General features: G+C 38.3%; 1 protein-coding gene across 1 annotated transcript in view; it reads right to left on the reverse strand.

Moving 5' to 3' along the window:
* ankrd28a (ankyrin repeat domain 28a) overlaps nt 1-20,570 on the reverse strand; it is a 123,791-nt gene that overhangs the window by 4,487 nt on the left and 98,734 nt on the right. Inside the window, exons 18-21 of the mRNA XM_061983217.2 lie at nt 15,833-15,907; nt 15,554-15,755; nt 5,282-5,369; nt 5,066-5,183 (exon numbers count right to left, since the gene is read on the reverse strand). Of these exons, the coding sequence (XP_061839201.1) occupies nt 5,066-5,183; nt 5,282-5,369; nt 15,554-15,755; nt 15,833-15,907 (483 nt within the window). The remainder of the gene's footprint in view (nt 1-5,065; nt 5,184-5,281; nt 5,370-15,553; nt 15,756-15,832; nt 15,908-20,570) is intronic.

A 20,570-nucleotide genomic window follows, 5' to 3' on the forward strand; every position in this document is an offset into this window, starting at 1 on the left:
CTCCAAAGACCGACTGCACAGTTGCGCTAACAAAATAAGAGTCTCAGAAACCTGGCAAGCTACGAAAGTTTGCCCACAATGTATTTCTTGTAAAGTGTATACAAAGGAGTACGGAAGCTGGACAAATAAGATGCCAAAAACCAACCACTTTCATGTGGTATTGGACAGAAAGGAGGACTTTTTTTCTCCTCCATTCGAAAATGCGGACATTATCAGCACCACTGTCTGATTCCTATCAATGCAAGTCATCAGAATCAAGTAATACACCAACTTATATTCTTGTCTTCATGAAAGAAAGGAATCTATATGTGTTAAACATGCTTGTATTATCTTTAAACACCTTTTAACATGTTAACAAAAACATATATTTCATAAATAAGTAAATATAAATTCTATATATGAATGAGGTAGATCCCCACGACTTGATCAATTGAAAAGTAGCTCGCCTGCAGAAAAAGTGTGAGCACCCCTGTTCTATATGTTATAGTTATTTGAATGACTCTTACCATAATATGTTACGTTAACATACCAGTTGGTTATTTATGCCTCATATAACGTACACTTATTCAGCCTGTTGTTCACTATTCTTGATTTATTTTAAATTGCCTTTCAAATGTCTATTCTTGCTGTTGGCTTTTATCAAATACATTTCCCTAAAAAAATGCGACTTATATGTGTTTTTTTTTCCTTCTTTATTATGCATTTTCCGCCGGTGCGACTTATACTCCAAAAAATACGGTACACATATATATACTGGCCATCTTTATGTGCTCGACACCTCAATCGTTGGTATGTTTTCATCTACTAAACCATTGTAGTTATCACCCCATCTTATCTGTCTTGTCTTTTAACAAAGAAACAAGGAAGTCACAATCTTCGTTCAATGAATGTTCTGCAATGTGTCGTCCCCAAAAACGACAAATGCAAGAAGGCATTTAGGTTTTCGGCACCAAAGGCTTGGAATAACCTACAATCGAAGCTTCTACTTCAAACCCTTGTTACATTAAATGAGTTTAAAGCTTCTGTGAAAGGATTGCAGTCTACCTTGTCTGTATGCACACGTGCTACGTGAGCAAGTTTTATTGTTGTAATTTTGATGTTTTATGTGTTGTTTACTGTTTTTAATGTAACCTTGCTGCTGCCCTCTTGGCCAGGTCTCCCTTGGAAAATAGATCTTTGATCTCAATGGGATTTTACCTGGTTAAATAAAGGCAAAAAAATATAAATTAAATTTTATATATAAATATACACCTAGCCAGCTTATGTAGCCGAGGATCGGACCGCCAAGTGCCCTGCCTTCGGCTGCCGCCCAGCTCACACTGCACCCGACCTCTATGGCCCCTGCTATGGGTGGTGAGCCCATTGGAGGGGGGACCTACGTTGCCTCTTCGGGCTGTGCCCGGCCGGGCCCCATGGGGACAGGCCCGACCACCAGGCGCTCGCCATCGTGCCCCACCTCTGGGCCTGGCTCCAGAGGGGGGGCCCCGGTGACCCGCGTCCGGGCGAGGGAAATCTGGGTCCTTTGTTAGTGTTCTTCATGGAGGTCTTCGAGCTGCTCTTTGTCTGATCCCTCACCTAGGACCAGTTTGCCTTGGGAGACCCTACCAGGGGGCATAGAAACCCCCAGACAACATAGCTCCTAGGATCATTGGGACACGCAAACTCCTCTACCACGGTAAGGTGGCAGCTCAGAGAGGAGCCAGATGAGGTGGTTCGGGCATCTGGTCAGGATGCCACCCGAACGCCTCCCTAGGAAGGTGTTTCGGGCACGTCCGACCGGTAGGAGGCCACGGGGAAGACCCAGGACACGCTGGGAAGACTATCTCTCCCGGCTGGCCTGGGAACGCCTCGGGATCCCCCGGGAGGAGCTGTACGAAGTGGCTGGGGAAAGGGAAGTCTGGGCTTCCCTGCTGCCCCCGCGACCCGACCTCGGATAAGCGGAAGAAGATGGATGGATGGATATACACCTACTCAGTGGCTTAGTGGTTAGAGTGTCCGCCCTGAGATGGTGAGGTCATGAGTTCAAACCCTGGTCGAATCATACGAAAGACTATAAAAATGGGACCCATTACCTCTCTGCTTGGCACTCCGCATCAATTGGGGGTTAAATCACCAAAAATGATTCCCGGGCGCAGTCACCGCTGCTGCTCACTGCTCCCCTCACCTCCCAGGGGGTGATCAAGGGTGATGGGTCAAATGCAGAGATTCATTTTGCCACACCTAGTGTGTGTGAGACAATCATTGGTACTAACATATACAATAATTTGGGGGGGGGGGGGGGGGGGGGGGGGACATACACTATGCACATGACACTATGTACATGTTGACTCCAAGAGTGTGTCAGTCCATCACCAGCCAGGCATTAAAAAAAATAGACCTAAAAATGAGCGATCGTCAATCTTCAACAAGACGTCACTTTCATCATTGGATTGTGTCGGAGGAAGATATTTACATATATCCGAATTTAAGTTGTACTTCTTTTATTTCATAGTCATATTTGAAAACAGCTCGTGTTTTCCATTTCTTCTCTTGCTGCTTTGTCTGCAAGTAAACTGTGTGTGTTAACCTTGAGGCTTTGGAATGTGTTTTGACTAGCATGTATTTTGACTACAGAGAGGGGAGAAAAGAGAGGGTTTTGGGATCGGGAAGGAGAGACCATTTTGGCGGGGCGATAGAATGTTCTATGCTGGACTGGTCTCAAAGTATATCTGCAAAGCTTTGAAAATATACAACAAAATACCTATTCTGTCTCTGGTGGTTTTTCAACTCAGCTTTAAGTGTCGTAAAAAGCTTGGGAGCGACTTGTGACTTGAATTCCCTGGGAGGAACAACATTCACGGCACCCGAGAGTCTTGTGAGATGACGCTAGCTGCTGCCAGATCATTGTTAAGAAAAAAAACGACCGACAGGAAGGCGAGAAACTTTTTTTTTTTTTTTTTTTTAACAGACCCTCGCGCCGTACCTGTCGTCAAAACTCTAAAGACCGACTGCACACTTCCTGTCTTCACAATAAAAGCGCTGCTTCATCTTGCCTGAGCTAACAAAATAAGAGTCTCACAAAGTTAGCACGCTACAGAGTTTGCCGCCAATGTATTTCTAGTAAAGTGTATAAAAAGGAGTATGGAAACTGGACTAATAAGATGGCAAAAAGCAAGCACTTTCACTTTTTTTCTCCTCCTTTTGAAAATGTGGAGGTTATCATCACTACTGTCTGATTCCAATCAATGCAAGTCATCACAATCATACCAACTTATATTCTTGTCTTCATGAAAGAAAGGAATGCTAAACATGCTTGTATTATCATTAAACACCTTTAATTTTTTAACAATATTAACTATATGTGTTAAACATGCTTGTATTATCTTTAAACACCTTTAACTTATTAACAATATTAACTATATGTGTTAAACATGCTTGTATGATCATTAAACACCTTTAACTTGTTAACCTCTCTTGCATAAATAAATGAATATAAATGATATATATGAATGAGGTAGATCCCCTCCACTTGGTCCATTGAAAATTAGCTCGCCTGCAGAAAAAAAGTGTGGCCACCCCTGGTCTAAATGGTCATTGAGCACCGTGGCCATACACCCTGTGACATGAAATCCTGATATAAAGTCTCCACACTGTCGGAGGCAGATATTTACATATATCCGAATTGAAGGGTTACTACTTTTATTTCATAGTCATATTTGAAAACAGCTCGTGTTCTTCCAATTGTGGTCTTTTGGTTGTCTGCAAAACTGTGTGCTTAACCTTGAATGAGGAATGTTAGAGAGAGTGATAATAAGCATTTGTTTTGACTAGAGAGAGGGAGGAGGGGAGAGGGTTTTGGGTCGGAAAGGCAGACCTTTTTGGCGGCGCGATAGAATGTTCTATGCTGGACTGGTCTCAAAAATATATATATCTGCAAAGCTTTGCCGATATATTACAAAATACCTACCGTATTTTCCGCACTATTAGCCGCACCTAAAAACCACAAATTTACTCAAAAGCTGACAGTGCGGCTTTTAACCCGGTGCGCTTTATATATGGATTAATATTAAGATTCATTTTCATAAAGTTTCGATCTCGCAACTTCGGTAAACAGCCGCCATCTTTTTTCCCGGTAGAACAGGAAGCGCTTCTTCTTCTACGCAAGCAACCGCCAAGGTAAGCACCCGCCCCCATAGAACAGGAAGCGCTTCTTCTTCTACTGTAAGCAACCACCCGCCCGCGTAGAAGAAGAAAAAGCGCGCGGATATACCGTACGTTTCATTTCCTTTGTGTGTTTACATCTGTAAAGACCACAAAATGGCTCCTACTAAGCGTCAGGGATCCGGTTCATGAAAAGACGCAATCTCTCCATCCGCACACGGATTACTATTTCACAGCAACTGATATTCCTGTGAACCGCACTGTGGATACAACGGGAGCACGTACGGTGAATATTTGCACCACAGGGCATGAGAAGTCATCCTTCACTGTGGTTCTAGCTTGCCATGCTAATGGCCATAAACTTCCACCCATGGTGATATTCAAAAGGAAGACCTTGCCAAAAGAGACCTTTCCAGCCGGCGTCATCATAAAAGCTAACTCGAAGGGATGGATGAAGAAAAGATGAGCGAGTGGTTAAGGTAAGTTTAAGTTTACGCGAAGAGGCCGGGTGGCTTTTTTCACGCAGCTCTGTCCATGTTGATATACGTATGTTTGTGATTGCACATTTGCGTACATTTTGGGAGTGAACAGAGTTGTTAGAACGCTGGTTTTTAATATATTATTAAAGTTTGACTGACCTATCTGACTGTTTTTTTGACATTCCTTTAGCGCAGTTAGATGCGGCTTACAACACCGGGCGGCTTATAGGTGGACAAAGTTTTGAAATATGCCGTTCATTGAAGGCGCGGCTTTTAACCCAGGGCGCCTTATGGTGCGGAAAATACGGTATTCTGTCTCTGGTGGTTTTTCAACTCAGCTTTAAGTGTCATAAAGAGCTTGGGAGCGACTTGTGACTTGAATTCCCTGGGAGGAACAACTGGTCCAAAACGCAACAACACCCACTAACGTCATGCATCTCACTCACCCCTCGGTGAAGGGCTGTCCTGCCCCAGCGGTCCAGAGCTTGGACACTGGCTCCTTGGCTTAGCAGTGAGTACACACACTCGGTGTGGCCGTTCAGCACCGCCAACATCAGCGCCGTCCTTTTCACACACACACACGCAACAAAACAACAATGTAAAGTCTTCTTTACTAAAGACAGCGTGATCAATTCCGTGTGAAATCAAGCGTTGACACTTACTGCTTGTTGACATCCTGTGCGTCCACATTGACGTGTCGGTCGTCGTTGCTCATGAGGAGACGCAGGCACCCCGAGTGACCATTTATAGCTACGACACACAATGGGGGACATTATCCTTCCACAAACATATGATTTTGCTCTCATTTCAGTCTTGCCAAAACCCTCGAGTAAGGAAAGTAGCTACTGGCTGGCCTAAAAGTCGCTGGATGACGTCATCGCCTAATTTACATAAATGATTGCATGGAGGCTGTGGGTGAGAGGAATAATAATTGGAAATGACATTTTCTTTAGTTTACTCTTAGTTTTAAATGTTTTTGTTTTAGGGCTGTCAGAGTTAATGACACGTTAACTATAAATTCCTTTTGAATCCTGACTCCTTTTTGACCCTTGGTCCATTCCGTAATGTGGTAATAATGTAAATAATTCTATGTATATACCGTACTTGCCAACCCTCCCGGATTTTCCGGGAGACTCCCGAAATTCGGCGCCTCTCCCGAAAACCTCCCGGGACAAATGTTCTCCCGAAAAACTCCCAAAATTCAGGCGGACCTGAGTGACGTGTTGACGACACGCAACAACAGTGTCTACCATAAAGCGGTTCGTCTGCCGTAAACAGCAATGTTGTGACACTTTTAAACAGGACAATACTGCCATCTACTGTACATGCATATGTGACCCACCCATAATGTGTCACATTTTTGTGTTGATTTATTTATTTTATTTTGTGGTTTGATTTCGTTTTTGGAGCGGTCATTACACATTTATCAGTATTCACATTGGTCAGTAGGGGGCAGTAGGGCGTTTCTTCCCAATTGAATGCTATCGCCTGCAGACCGGAAGTGTCTTGTCATTCTGATGAGTGCGACCGGTCTGTGAACAATTGAAACGTCCTGTGTGCTTTTTCCTCCTGTATAACAGGTTAGTTTTGGTGAATCAACTCACTGAATAATATCCATGTGATCTTTATAAGTTGAAGTACACATTCTGATGGTGGAGCCTAACTCTTTCTTTCTTTCTTTAGTTTATTTCGAACATGAACACACTTACATCATAATACATCACACAATTTCATATCATTTCATTTTACATCATGCCCGAAAAGGAGTAGGAAGAAGCAAAGCTTATTTAATCCTACCCCTTTCCCACTTCAAGCGTCCACAAATATATAGAATCATTTACTGACCTTTTTATATAATAAAATAACATCTATGAATTAGTATACAACAGTTTTGTAATATGTAATTAATTAATTAATTCAGTCATTATTAACATACTGAGATGAAGAATATCTTATTTTCAATAAGGTTGAAAGTATTTCTCATAATTCTTCTTTTTTGTACTCTGTAAGCACTATTATTTTGAACAACCTCTTAAACTGGATCATATCAGTACAATTTTTAACTTCTTTACTTAATCCATTCCATAATTTAATTCCACATACTGATATGCTAAAAGTTTTAAGTGTTGTACGTGCATATAAATGTTTTAAATTATTTTTTCCTCTAAGGTTATATTTCTCCTCTTTAGTTGAGAAGAATTATTGTACATTCTTTGGTAGCAGGTTATAGTTTGCTTTGTACATCATTTTAGCTGTTTGCAATTTTACCAAATCACCAAACTTTAATATTTCTGACTTAATAAATAAAGGGTTTGTGTGTTCTCTATATCCAACATTATGTATTATTCTAACTGATCTTTTTTGTAACACGGTTAGCGAATGTAGCGCACATTTGTAGTTATTTCCCCATATTTCTGCACAATAACTCAGATATGGTAACACTAGCGAGCAGTAGAGAATATGACTCTAAAGTGTTTGTGAGTTGTAGTTTGTAAATGAACACTGAAATTCAAGTATTTATTTTATTTATATATATATATATATATATATATATATATATATAGCTAGAATTCACTGAAAGTCAAGTATTTCTTCTATATATATATATATATATTAACCACGCCCCCAACCACGCCCCCCGCCCCACCCCGACCACGCCCCCGCCCCCACCTCCTGAAATCGGAGGTCTCAAGGTTGGCAAGTATGGTATATACTCTAATTATTAACTTGTGTGATGACCGTATTATGCTGATAGTATATATTTGTACCATGAATTGATTAACGTGCACCAAGTTGAAAAACTTATTGGGGTGTTACCATTTAGTGGTCAATACTGTGTACTGTGCAATCTACTAATACAAGTTTCAATCGATCGATGGCGTTCAGTTACTGTTGAGCCACGAGCTGAAAAAACAGCAAAGAGAAATGCACAAAGAAAAGGGGGACACTGTGGAAATGTCAGATCCAAAACCGTGGCGAGGTGTTCTCCCGACAAGACGAGACTATTTTAGGTTCGATCGCCGTGAAACGACATCGTCGCCTGCTGGGGCGCTTCGCCGCTTCGAGAGAGGAGGAGCTTCACGTCCGTGTTTGATTATCGGTTGAGTGCATTAATAACATAAAATGTACATTTTTACTCCGACTGCTTTAGTAAGATGGAATAAAAGCTCGGCAGAGAGGAAATGTAAAGTCACTTTAGTCAAAGACTTTCGCCTAAACACCTCTTCTCATAGCAATCGCACAAAAACAACGCAACCACGACAAAATGGTAGATATATCTGCCTAAATCAATGTTTTCTGGCAGATTAAAATAATGTATATTCTTTTATAACTTGTTCTGATTGAGTCTGCAATTACAGACTGTTTAGCAGGCTGAATATTCCATTTAATTAATAAGTAGAAAAAGTTCAAACATTGTCAAGCAATGTAATGTACAGAATATCAGAAGCATTCATTCAGGTAGAAATATCATAGATTATATTACCAAACGTCTTTGACAATCAAACCATGATCAAAACAATCCACATTTTGTGTTATTAATGCATGAAACTAGTATCTAAACATGAAAGTATAGCGCTTCCTCTGAATGCAAGTGCTCCTACAGCAGAAAAACTGATTCTGTATACCTACAAAATACAACATTTGGCAAGTGTCGGAGGCAGATATTTACATATATCCAAATTTAAGTGTTACTTCTTTTTATTTCATTGTCATATTACAAAACAGCTAGTGTTTTTCTTCCAAATGTGGTCTTTTGGTTGTCTGCAAAACTGTGTGCTTAACCTTGAATGAGGAATGTTAGAGAGAGCGATAATAAGCATTTGTTTTGGCTAGAGAGACATGACTGCCAGGGGGGGAGGAAGACAGACTTAAGAGGAGAGGGTTTTGGTCGAGGGGGGACACACCATCATGGCGGCGCGATAGAATGTTCTATGCTGGACTGGTCTCAAATGTATATCTGCAAAGCTTTGCCAATATATTACAAAATACCTATTCTGTCTCTGGTGGTTTTTCAACTCAGCTTTAAGTGTCGTAAAGAGCTTGGGAGCGACTTGTGACTTGAATTCCCTGGGAGGAACAACTGGTCCAAAACGCAACACAAGACACCAACGCAGCTCAGGCCATTTTTTTATTCTCATTAAAAGCGTGTTTGTCTTTTTTTGTGCTGAGCTACTTAAATTTAAAAAACATTTCATTAAAGCAAACAAATTGTCCAGTCAAAAAAGCTTTAAAAGTATCTGTTTAGGGTACACTCTAAACCTGAGGGGATCTGTAGCTTGTTCAAGACATTAATTACAGAGTGATTAATACTTTCATTTGCTGTGAGCTTGGCTTGCACGCAGTTTTGGATGCCTTTGTTTTTGCGGGGTTTTGCAGTTTGGCTACGTTGTGAAGTCACAATGTTATTTTGAGGAAACGAGAGAAAAAAAAAGGCAGGCAAGTATTATTTTCATCTCATGTTGGCATGTGCATAATGACTAAAGTAGCAAGTTTTTTTTTAATGCGCTCTGAATCGATCAGAGTGTGCAGGTGTACCTAATGTTGTGACCGGGTGAATCTATACGTCTATGAAGTTTATTGTAGCTCATGTCTGGGGGAAAAAAACAGCAGTGACGGCTTCAAGATCTAAATTTAGTCGACTAAAAGTAAATTAGTTTGATGACTAAAATATGACAAACTATTTTTCTGTCATTTTCGTCGACTAAAACTAAATTAGTTTGATGACTAAAATATGACTAAAACTATTTTACTGTCATTTTCGTCGACTAAAACTAAATTAGTTTGATGACTAAAACTATTTTACTGTCATTTTCGTCAACTAAAATGTGGAGAAATTTAGTCGACTAAAAATTAATTTGATGACTAAAATATGACTAAAACTATTTTTCTGTCATTTTCGTCGACTAAAACTATATTAGTTTGATGACTAAAATATGACTAAAACTATTTTACTTTCATTTTTGTCGACTAAAATGTGGATAAATTTAGTCGACTAGAACTAAATTTGATGACGAAAATATAACTAAAACTATTTTACTGTCATTTTCGTCGACTAAAACTAAATTAGTTTGATGACTAAAACTATTTTACTGTCATTTTCGTCAACTAAAATATGGAGAAATTTAGTCGACTAAAACTAAATTAATTTGATGACTAAAATATGACTAAAACTATTTTTCTGTCATTTTCGTCGACTAAAACTATATTAGTTTGATGACTAAAATATGACTAAAACTATTTTACTGTCATTTTTGTCGACTAAAATGTGGATAAATTTAGTCGACTAGAACTAAATTTGATGACTAAAGTATAACTAAAACTATTTTACTGTCATTTTCGTCGACTAAAATGTGGAGAAATGTAGTTGACTAAAACTAAATTAATTTGATGACTAAAACTATTTTACTTTCATTTTTGTCGACTAAAATGTGGATAAATTTAGTCGACTAGAACTAAATTTGATGACGAAAATATAACGAAAACTATTTTACTGTCATTTTCGTCGACTAAAACTAAATTAGTTTGATGACTAAAACTATTTTAATGTCATTTTCGTCAACTAAAATATGGAGAAATTTAGTCGACTAAAACTAAATTAATTTGATGACTAAAATATGACTAAAACTATTTTTCTGTCATTTTCGTCGACTAAAACTATATTAGTTTGATGACTAAAATATGACTAAAACTATTTTACTGTCATTTTTGTCGACTAAAATGTGGATAAATTTAGTCGACTAGAACTAAATTTGATGACTAAAGTATAACTAAAACTATTTTACTGTCATTTTCGTCGACTAAAATGTGGAGAAATGTAGTTGACTAAAACTAAATTAATTTGATGACTAAAACTATTTTACTGTCATTTTCGTCGACTAAAATGTGGAGAAATTTAGTCGACTAAAACTAAATTTATTTGTTGACTAAAATATGACTAAAACTATTTTTCTGTCATTTTCGTCAACTAAAACTATATTAGTTTGATGACTAAAATATGACTAAAACTATTTTACTGTCATTTTTGTCGACTAAAATGTGGATAAATTTGGTCGACTACAACTAAATTTGATGACTAAAATATAACTAAAACTATTTTACTGTCATTTTCGTCGACTAAAATGTGGAGAAATGTAGTCGACTAAAACTACATTAATTTGATGACTAAAACTATTTTACTGTCATTTTCGTCAACTAAAATGTGGAGAAATTTAGTCGACTAAAACTACATTAATTTGATGACTAAAATATGACTAAAACTATTTTACTGTCATTTTTGTCGACTAAAATGTGGATACATTTAGTCGACTAGAACTAAATTTGATGACTAAAATATAACTAAAACTATTTTACTGTCATTTTCGTCAACTAAAATGTGGATAAATTTAGTCGACTAGAACTACATTTTAAGACTAAAATATAACTAAAACTATTTTACTGTCATTTTTGTCGACTAAAATGTGGAGAAATTTAGTCGACTAGAACTACATTTTAAGACTAAAATATAACTAAAACTATTTTACTGTCATTTTCGTCAACTAAAATGTGGAGAAATTTAGTCGACTAAAACTAAATTAATTTGATGACTAAAACTATTTTTTCTGTCATTTTCGTCGACTAAAACTATATTAGTTTGATGACTAAAACTATTTTACTGTCATTTTTGTCGACTAAAATGTGGATAAATTTAGTCGACTAGAACTAAATTTGATGACTAAAATATAACTAAAACTATTTTACTGTCATTTTCGTCAACTAAAATGTGGAGAAATTTAGTCGACTAAAACTACATTAATTTGATGACTAAAATATGACAAACTATTTTTCTGTCATTTTCGTCGACTAAAATGTGGATAAATTTAGTCGACTAGAACTAAATTTGATGACTAAAATATAACTAAAACTATTTTACTGTCATTTTCGTCGACTAAAATGTGGAGAAATGTAGTTGACTAAAACTAAATTAATTTGATGACTAAAACTATTTTACTGTCATTTTCGTCAACTAAAATGTGGAGAAATTTAGTCGACTAAAACTAAATTAATTTGATGACTAAAATATGACTAAAACTATTTTTCTGTCATTTTCGTCGACTAAAACTAAATTAGTTTGATGACTAAAATATGACTAAAACTATTTTACTGTCATTTTTGTCGACTAAAATGTGGATAAATTTAGTCGACTAGAACTAAATTTGATGACTAAAATATAACTAAAACTATTTTACTGTCATTTTCGTCGACTAAAATGTGGAGAAATGTAGTTGACTAAAACTAAATTAATTTGATGACTAAAATATGACTAAAACTATTTTTCTGTCATTTTCGTCGACTAGAACTAAATTAATTTGATGACTAAAATATGACTAAAACTATTTTACTGTACATTTTCTAAAGATAAACTGTGAAAGTTTTGGAGAGGGTGGGGTGTGGTTTCATTTGCAATCTGGGAACGCCTCAAGAAAGGAACGTCTTGCAGACAGACTCAAAAAAACTCGACAAGTGAGTGTGTAGAAAAATGTACACGGTAAATACACCAAAGCACACCCAATAAATATTATCAAGACCAAAAGGAAGTGTTTTCATTAAATGATGATAATAAAAAATCATCATAGATAGATAGATAGTACTTATTGATTCCTTCAGGAGAGTTCCCTCAGGAAAATTAAAATAGGTGTCCTACAAGATATATTACAGGCACTGATTAAATGTGCTTTGGAACAATCACAATAAAAGGTTGTTTATGTTTTTGTTACACAAAAAAATTGTCTGACCATTTTTAAAGGGCACAGCAACGTTAATCAGGTTCATTTACTTCATAGCTTGAGTTAAGTGCCTAACTACTCAGTGGCCTTGTGGTGTCCGCCCTGAGATGGGTAGGTTGTGAGTTCGAACCCCGGCCGAATCATACCAAAGACTATAAAAATGGGAGCCATTGCCTCCCTGCTTGGCACTCAGCATCAAGGGTTGGAATTGGGGGTTAAATCACCAAAAATAATTCCCGGGCGCGGCAACCGCTGCCGCTCACTGCTCTCCTCACCTCACCTCCCAGTGGGTGATCAAGGGTGATGGGTCAAATGCAGGGAATAATTTCGCCACACCTAGTGTGTGTGAGACAATCATTGGTACTTTAACTTTTACATGTATTTTAGTTTTAGTCATATTTTAGTCATCAAATTAATTTAATTTTAATCAACTAATTTTCTCCACATTTTAGTCGACAAAAATGACAGTAAAATAGTTTTAGTCATATTTTAGTCATCAAATTAATTTAGTTTTAGTTGACGAAAACGACAGTAAAATAGTTTTAGTCATATTTTAATCATCAAATTAATTTTGCTTTAGTCGACAAAAATGACAGTAAAATAGTTTGTCATATTTTAGTCATCAAATTAATTTAGTTCTAGTCGACTAAATGTATTCACATTTTAGTCGACGAAAATGACAGTAAAATAGTTTTAGTCATATTTTAGTCATCAAATTAATTTTGTTTTAGTTGACAAAATGACAGTAAAGTAGTTTTAGTCATATTTTAGTCATCAAATTAATTTTGTTTTAGTCGACGAAAATGACAGTAAAATAGTTTTAGTCATATTTTAGTCATCAAATTAATTTAGTTTTAGTCGACGAAAACGACAGTAAAATAGTTTTAGTCATATTTTAGTCATCAAATTATTTTTGTTTTAGTTGACAAAATGACAGTAAAGTAGTTTTAGTCATATTTTAGTCATCAAACTAATTTAGTTTTAGTCGACAAAAATGACAGATAAATAGTTTTAGTCATATTTTAGTCATCAAATTAATTTAGTTTTAGTCTACTAAATTTCTCTACATTTTAGTCCACGAAAATGACAGTAAAATCGTTTTAGTCATATTTTAGTCATCAAATTAATTTTGTTTTAGTCGACTAAATTTCTCCACATTTTAGTCGACGGAAATGACAGTTAAATAGTTTTAGTCATATTTTAGTCATCAAATTCATTTTGTTTGAGTCGACTACATTTCTCCACATTTTAGTTGACAAAAATGACAGTGAAATAGTTTTAGTCTAATTTTAGTCATCAAATTAATTTACTTTTAGTCTACTAAATTTCTCCACATTTTAGTGGATCGAAATGACAGTTAAATAGTTTTAGTCATATTTTAGTCATCAAATTATTTTTGTTTTAGTCGACTAAAATGACAGTAAAATAGTTTTAGTCATATTTTAGTCATCAAATTCATTTAGTTTTAGTCAACTAAATTTCTCCACATTTTAGTCGACGGAAATGACAGCAAAATAGTTTGTCATATTTTAGTCATCTAATTAATTTAGTTTTAGTCAACTACATTTCTCCACATTTTAGTCGACGAAAATGACAGTAAAATAGTTTTAGTCATATTTTAGTCATCAAATTAATTTACTTTTGGTCGACTAAATTTCTCTACATTTTAGTCGATGAAAATGACAGTAAAATAGTTTTAGTCATATTTTACTCATCAAATTAATTTTGTTTTAGTCGACAAAAATGACAGTAAAATTGTTTTAGTCATATTTTAGTCATCAAATTTATTTAGTTCTAGTCGACTAAATTTCTCCACATTTTAGTCGACAAAAATTACAGTAAAATAGTTTTAGTCATATTTTAGTCATCAAACTAATTAGTTTTAGTCGACGAAAATGACAGAAAAATAGTTTTAGTCATATTTTAGTCATCAAATTAATTTAGTTTTAGTCGACTAAATTTCTCCACATTTTAATCGACGAAAATGACAGTAAAATTGTTTTAGTCATCTAATTTAGTTCTAGTTGACTAAATTTATCCACATTTTAGTCGACAAAAATGACAGTAAAATAGTTTGTCATATTTTAGTCATCAAACTAATTTAGTTTTAGTCGACGAAAATGACAGAAAAATAGTTTTAGTCATATTTTAGTCATCAAATTAATTTACTTTTAGTCGACTAAATTTCTCCACATTTTAGTCGATGGAAATGACAGTTAAATAGTTTTAGTCATATTTTAGTCATCAAATTAATTTTGTTTTAGTCGACAAAAATGACTGTAAAATAATTTTAGTCATATTTTAGTCATCAAATTAATTTAGTTCTAGTCGACGAAAATGACAGAAAAATAGTTTGTCATCAAATTTATTTAGTTCTAGTCGACGAAAATGACAGAAAAATAGTTTTAATCATATTTTATTCATCAAATTAATTTAGTTTTAGTCAACTAAATTTCTCCACATTTTAGTCGACGACAGTAAAATAGTTTGTCATATTTTAGTCATCAAATTTAGTTCTAGTCGACTAAATTTATCCACATTTTAGTCGACAATAATGACAGTAAAATAGTTTTTGTCATATTTTAGTCATCTAACTAATTTAGTTTTAGTCGACGAAAATGACAGAAAAATAGTTTGTCATATTTTAGTCATTAAATTAATTTAGTTTTATTCGACTAAATTTCTCCACATTTTAGTCGATGGAAATGACAGTTAAATAGTTTTAGTCACATTTTAGTCATCAAATTAATTTTGTTTGAGTCGACTAAATGTATCCATATTTTAGTCGACAAAAATGACAGTAAAATAGTTTTTGTCATATTTTAGTCATCAAATTAATTTTGTTTTAGTCGACAAAAATGACAGTAAAATTGTTTTAGTCATATTTTAGTCATCAAATTAATTTAGTTTTAGTCGACTAAATTTCTCCACATTTTAGTCGACAAAAATGACAGTAAAATAGTTTTAGTCATATTTTAATCATCTAATTTAGTTCTAGTCGACTAAATTTATCCACATTTTAGTCGACGAAACTTTTAATAAAGGTGTTTCTTCACAACAAATATCTCATATGAAGTGACTTTTTTAAGTGCAATTGTTACTGTACGGTTGTCATTTTTTAATTTGGAACAATGTAACAATGTTCACTTGTGCCACTTGTTTTTCTCCTACCCGCCGCGTGCAGAGCTGTCTTTTTGTGTGTGTAGTCACTGGTCATGGGTGAGGCGCCACGGTGTAGCAGCATGGAGACACACTCCTGGTGTCCTCTGGAGCAGGCCAGGTTGAGAGGGGTGCAACCTTGCGGGCTACGGACGTCCACGTCCGGCATGGAGGACAGGAGGACCTCTAACGCTCCGCAGTGGCCGTGGTAAGCCTGGACGGGATGGAGGACGTGCGTGGGCACAAGCGCTTGCAATTTCCCTCCCCAAAAAACACCATCTTTGAACTCACCGCCAAGTGGAGCGGGCTGATGGAGCCGTGGCGCTCGGAGTCACTCGTCAAGTCGGTTCCTGATGTCTCCATTAGCTGACAGGAAGTTATGCACGTCAGTTCAAGTGTTAGGCCACATATTAATTACAATTCTTTAAAATAATTATTAGGTTTTAGCTCAAAAGTAGCTGCTTCAGCATTCATTTCATCTACAAACCCCTAAAGCAGTAAAATTGTCACGTTGTGTAAATGGTAAATAAAAAGAGAATACAATGATTTGCAAATCCTTTTCAACTTATGAATTGAATAGACTGCAAAGATAAGATATTTAATGTTCACACTAAACAACTTATTGGACAAATAATTGTTAACTTAGACTACAGGCAGGCCGGTCTAGTACCCGCAGTCTTTTACTGTGAAGCCACGCTTTTGTAACACGTGCAGAATGTGGCTTGGCATTGTCTTGCTGAAATAAGCAGGGGCGTCCATGAAAAAGATGTTGCTTGGATGGCAACATATGTTGCTCCAAAACCTGCATGAACCTTTCAGCATTAATGGTGCCTTCACAGATGTGTAAGTTACCCATGTCTTGGGCACTAATACACCCCCATACCATCACACATGCTGGCTTTTACACTTTGCGCCTACAACAGTCTGGATGGTTCGTTTCCTCTTTGGTCCGGAGGTACTCGTTAGACCACAGAACACTTTTCAACTTCGCATCAGTCCGGCGTTTTTGGGTGTTGTTAATAAACGGCTTTCGCTTTGCATAGTAAAGTTTTAACTTGCACTTACAGATGTAGCAACCAACTGTAGTTACTGTCAGTGGTTTTCTGAAGTGTTCCTGAGCCCTTGCGGTGATATCCTTTACACACTGATGTCGCTTTTTGATACAGTACCGCTAGAGGGATCTAAGGTCACGGGCATTCAATGTTGGTTTGCTTACGTGCAGTGATTTTTCCAGATTCTCTGAACCTTTTGATGATATTACAGACCTTAGATGGTGAAATCCCTAAATTCCTTGCAATAGCTCTTTGAGAAATGTTCTTAAACTGTTCAACAATTTGCTCACGCATTTGTTGACAAAGTGGTGACCCTCGCCCCGTCCTTGTTTGTGAATGACTGAGCATTTCATGGAAGCTGCTTCTATACCCAATCATGGCACCCACCTGTTCCCAATTAGCCCGTTCACCTGTGGGATCCTACCAGCACGTCTTCCTATGAGGAAGCAGGGCCTGGGGAATCTGTGGTGGGCTCTCCTATTTCTGGGGCTGAGGTTGCCGAGGTAGTTAAAAAGCTCCTCGGTGGCAAGGCCCCGGGGGTGGATGAGATCCGCCCGGAGTTCCTTAAGGCTCTGGATGTTGTGGGGCTGTCTTGGTTGACAAGACTCTGCAACATCGCGTGGACATCGGGGGCGGTACCTCTGGATTGGCAGACCGGGGTGGTGGTTCCTCTCTTTAAGAAGGGGAACCGGAGGGTGTGTTCCAACTATCGTGGGATCACACTCCTCAGCCTTCCCGGTAAGGTCTATTCAGGTGTACTGGAGAGGAGGCTACGACGGATAGTCGAACCTCGGATTCAGGAGGAACAGTGTGGTTTTCGTCCTGGTCGTGGAACTGTGGACCAGCTCTATACTCTCGGCAGGGTCCTTGAGGGTGCATGGGAGTTTGCCCAACCAGTCTACATGTGCTTTGTGGACTTGGAGAAGGCATTCGACCGTGTCCCTCGGGAAGTCCTGTGGGGAGTGCTCAGAGAGTATGGGGTAACGGACTGTCTGATTGTGGCAGTTCGCTCCCTGTATGATCAGTGTCAGAGCTTGGTCCGCATTGCCGGCAGTAAGTCGGACACGTTTCCGGTGAGGGTTGGACTCCGCCAAGGCTGCCCTTTGTCACCGATTCTGTTCATAACCTTTATGGACAGAATTTCTAGGCGCAGTCAGGGCGTTGAGGGGATCTGGTTTGGTGGCTGCAGGATTAGGTCTCTGCTTTTTGCAGATGATGTGGTCCTGATGGCTTCATCTGGCCAAGATCTTCAGCTCTCACTGGATCGGTTCGCAGCTGAGTGTGAAGCGACTGGGATGGGAATCAGCACCTCCAAATCCGAGTCCATGGTTCTCGCCCGGAAAAGGGTGGAGTGCCATCTCCGGGTTGGGGAGGAGATCTTGCCCCAAGTGGAGGAGTTCAAGTACCTCGGAGTCTTGTTCACGAGTGAGGGAAGAGTGGATCGTGAGATCGACAGGCGGATCGGTGCGGCGTCTTCAGTAATGCGGACGCTGTATCGATCCGTTGTGGTGAAGAAGGAGCTGAGCCGGAAGGCAAAGCTCTCGATTTACCGGTCGATCTACGTTCCCATCCTCACCTATGGTCATGAGCTTTGGGTCATGACCGAAAGGACAAGATCACGGGTACAAGCGGCCGAAATGAGTTTCCTCCGCCGGGTGGCGGGGCTCTCCCTTAGAGATAGGGTGAGAAGCTCTGTCATCCGGGGGGAGCTCAAAGTAAAGCCGCTGCTCCTCCATATCGAGAGGAGCCAGATGAGGTGGTTCGGGCATCTGGTCAGGATGCCACCCGAACGCCTCCCTCGGGAGGTGTTTCGGGCACGTCCGACCGGTAGGAGGCCACGGGGAAGACCCAGGACACGTTGGGAAGACTATGTCTCCCGGCTGGCCTGGGAACGCCTCGGGATCCCCCGGGAGGAGCTGGACGAAGTGGCTGGGGAGAGGAAAGTCTGGGCTTCCCTGCTTAGGCTGCTGCCCCCGCGACCCGACCTCGGATAAGCGGAAGAAGATGGATGGATGGACCTGTGGGATGTTCCAAATAAGTGTTTGATAAGCATTCCTCAACGTTCTCACCCTTTTTTGCCACTTGTGCCAGCTTATGTTGCAGGCATGAAATTCCAAATGAACTAATATTTGCACAGTTTACCAGTTTGAACGTTAGATATCTTGTCTTTGCAGTCTATTCCACTGAATATAAGTTGAAAAGGATTTGCAAATCATTGTACCGTATTTTCCGCACTATGCGGCGCACCGGATTATAAGGCGCACCTTCAATTTTCATTTAGCCTTTATTTAACCAGGTACAAAAAATTCAATGAATGGTCTATTTTAAAACGTCGTTCATATATAAGGATGCACCGCATTATAAGGCGCATAGAATAGACGCTACAGTACAGGCTGGGGTTACGTTATGCATCCCGTGGTTGCGAGACCTGTTGTGGCTCAATATTGGTCCATATATAAAGCGCAACGGATTATAAGGCGCACTGTCAGCTTTTGAGAAAATTTGAGTTTTTTTTGGTGCGCCTTATAGTGCGGAAAATACGGTATTCTGTTTTTATTTACCATTTACACAACGTGACAACTTCGCTGCTTTTGGGTTTTGTACTTAAGCAACCATCAAGTACACGGCAAAAAGTCAGTGTTCAAAAACAAGACAAAAACATACAAAAATGAGGGGTAATTTATTTGAACTAAGCTAAATTATCTGCCAATAGAACAAGAGAATTCGGCTTGTCAAGACTTTCCAAAACAAGTACAATTAAAGCTGCGAGCAGCGATGGACGGGACCGACTTTGACGGCACATAAAATCCAAACCGTAGCAGTGATTAAAACTCTTTGGTCAATTTTTAATCAGAAGGGTTCCATCTCTCTCCTGTGCTAGTTTGAAGCCGACACGACAAACGTGCTCAGAGGAGATAATGTTTGAAAAAAGGTGACCGGTTTTTACAAAACTTTTGTTTTGAAGGGGGAATTGCAAACGTCCTGTTGATTTTTGCTGTGGGTCTAAGTGAGACCTACATAGAGGTTTTTGTTTCATGTCTCTAAGACATTCCTACTGGAATTTACAGGCATTTTTGTCTTGAGTTTTCTTCCTAGGAGCAGTTGTGTCTAGTTTTCTTCCTAGGGGGCGCTAGAGCGCAATTTTGAGTTTTGGGGTTGGGTTTTTTATTAGATCGCAATTGTTGCCAGTCCTGATGGGTGTGTCCAGTTTGGTGAGTTTTGAAGCATGTTAAGGGAGTCAAATTACAGCTCAAAGAGGCAAAAGTGACTGTTTTTAGTAAACTTTTGTTTTGAAGGGGGAATTGCCAACTTCCTGTTGATTTTTGCTGAAGAATGTCAATGTATGAAATCTAGGTCTAAGTCAGACCTACATAGAGGTTTTTGTTTCATGTCTCTACGACATTCCTACCGGAAGTTACAAGCAGTTTTGTCTGTGTTTTTTCCTAGGGGGCGCTAGAGCGCAATTTTGAATTTTGGGGTTTGGCTTTTTAATTAGATGGCAATTTTCGCCAGTCCTGATGTGTGTGTCAAATATGGTGAGTTTTGAAGCATGTTAAGGGGGTCAAATTACAGCTCAAAGAGGCGGCGGAATAATAATAATAATAAAACGCACGAAATACAATAGGGTCCTCTGTCCCAAAGGGACATTGCGGTCCCTAATTAGCTAACCTCAATGAACCCAAAAATACCTTCAAATAAGTATATTCTCACTAATAAGTGCACTTTTCTTGGTAGAAAAGAAAAATTAGACTTTTTTGCTCAATATGTTGAAAAATATTCTTAAATGAAGTACCGTATTTTCCGCACTATAAGGCGCACCTAAAAACCACAAATTTTCTCAAAAGCTAACAGTGCGCCTTATAACCCGGTGCGCTTTATTACGATTCATTTTCATAAAGTTTCGATCTCGCAACTTCGGTAAACAGCCGCCATCTTTTTTCCCGGTAGAACAGGAAGCGCTTCTTCTTCTACGCAAG

This window comes from Nerophis lumbriciformis, linkage group LG21, assembly GCF_033978685.3.
Source record: "Nerophis lumbriciformis linkage group LG21, RoL_Nlum_v2.1, whole genome shotgun sequence".
Lineage (NCBI taxonomy): Eukaryota > Metazoa > Chordata > Actinopteri > Syngnathiformes > Syngnathidae > Nerophis > Nerophis lumbriciformis.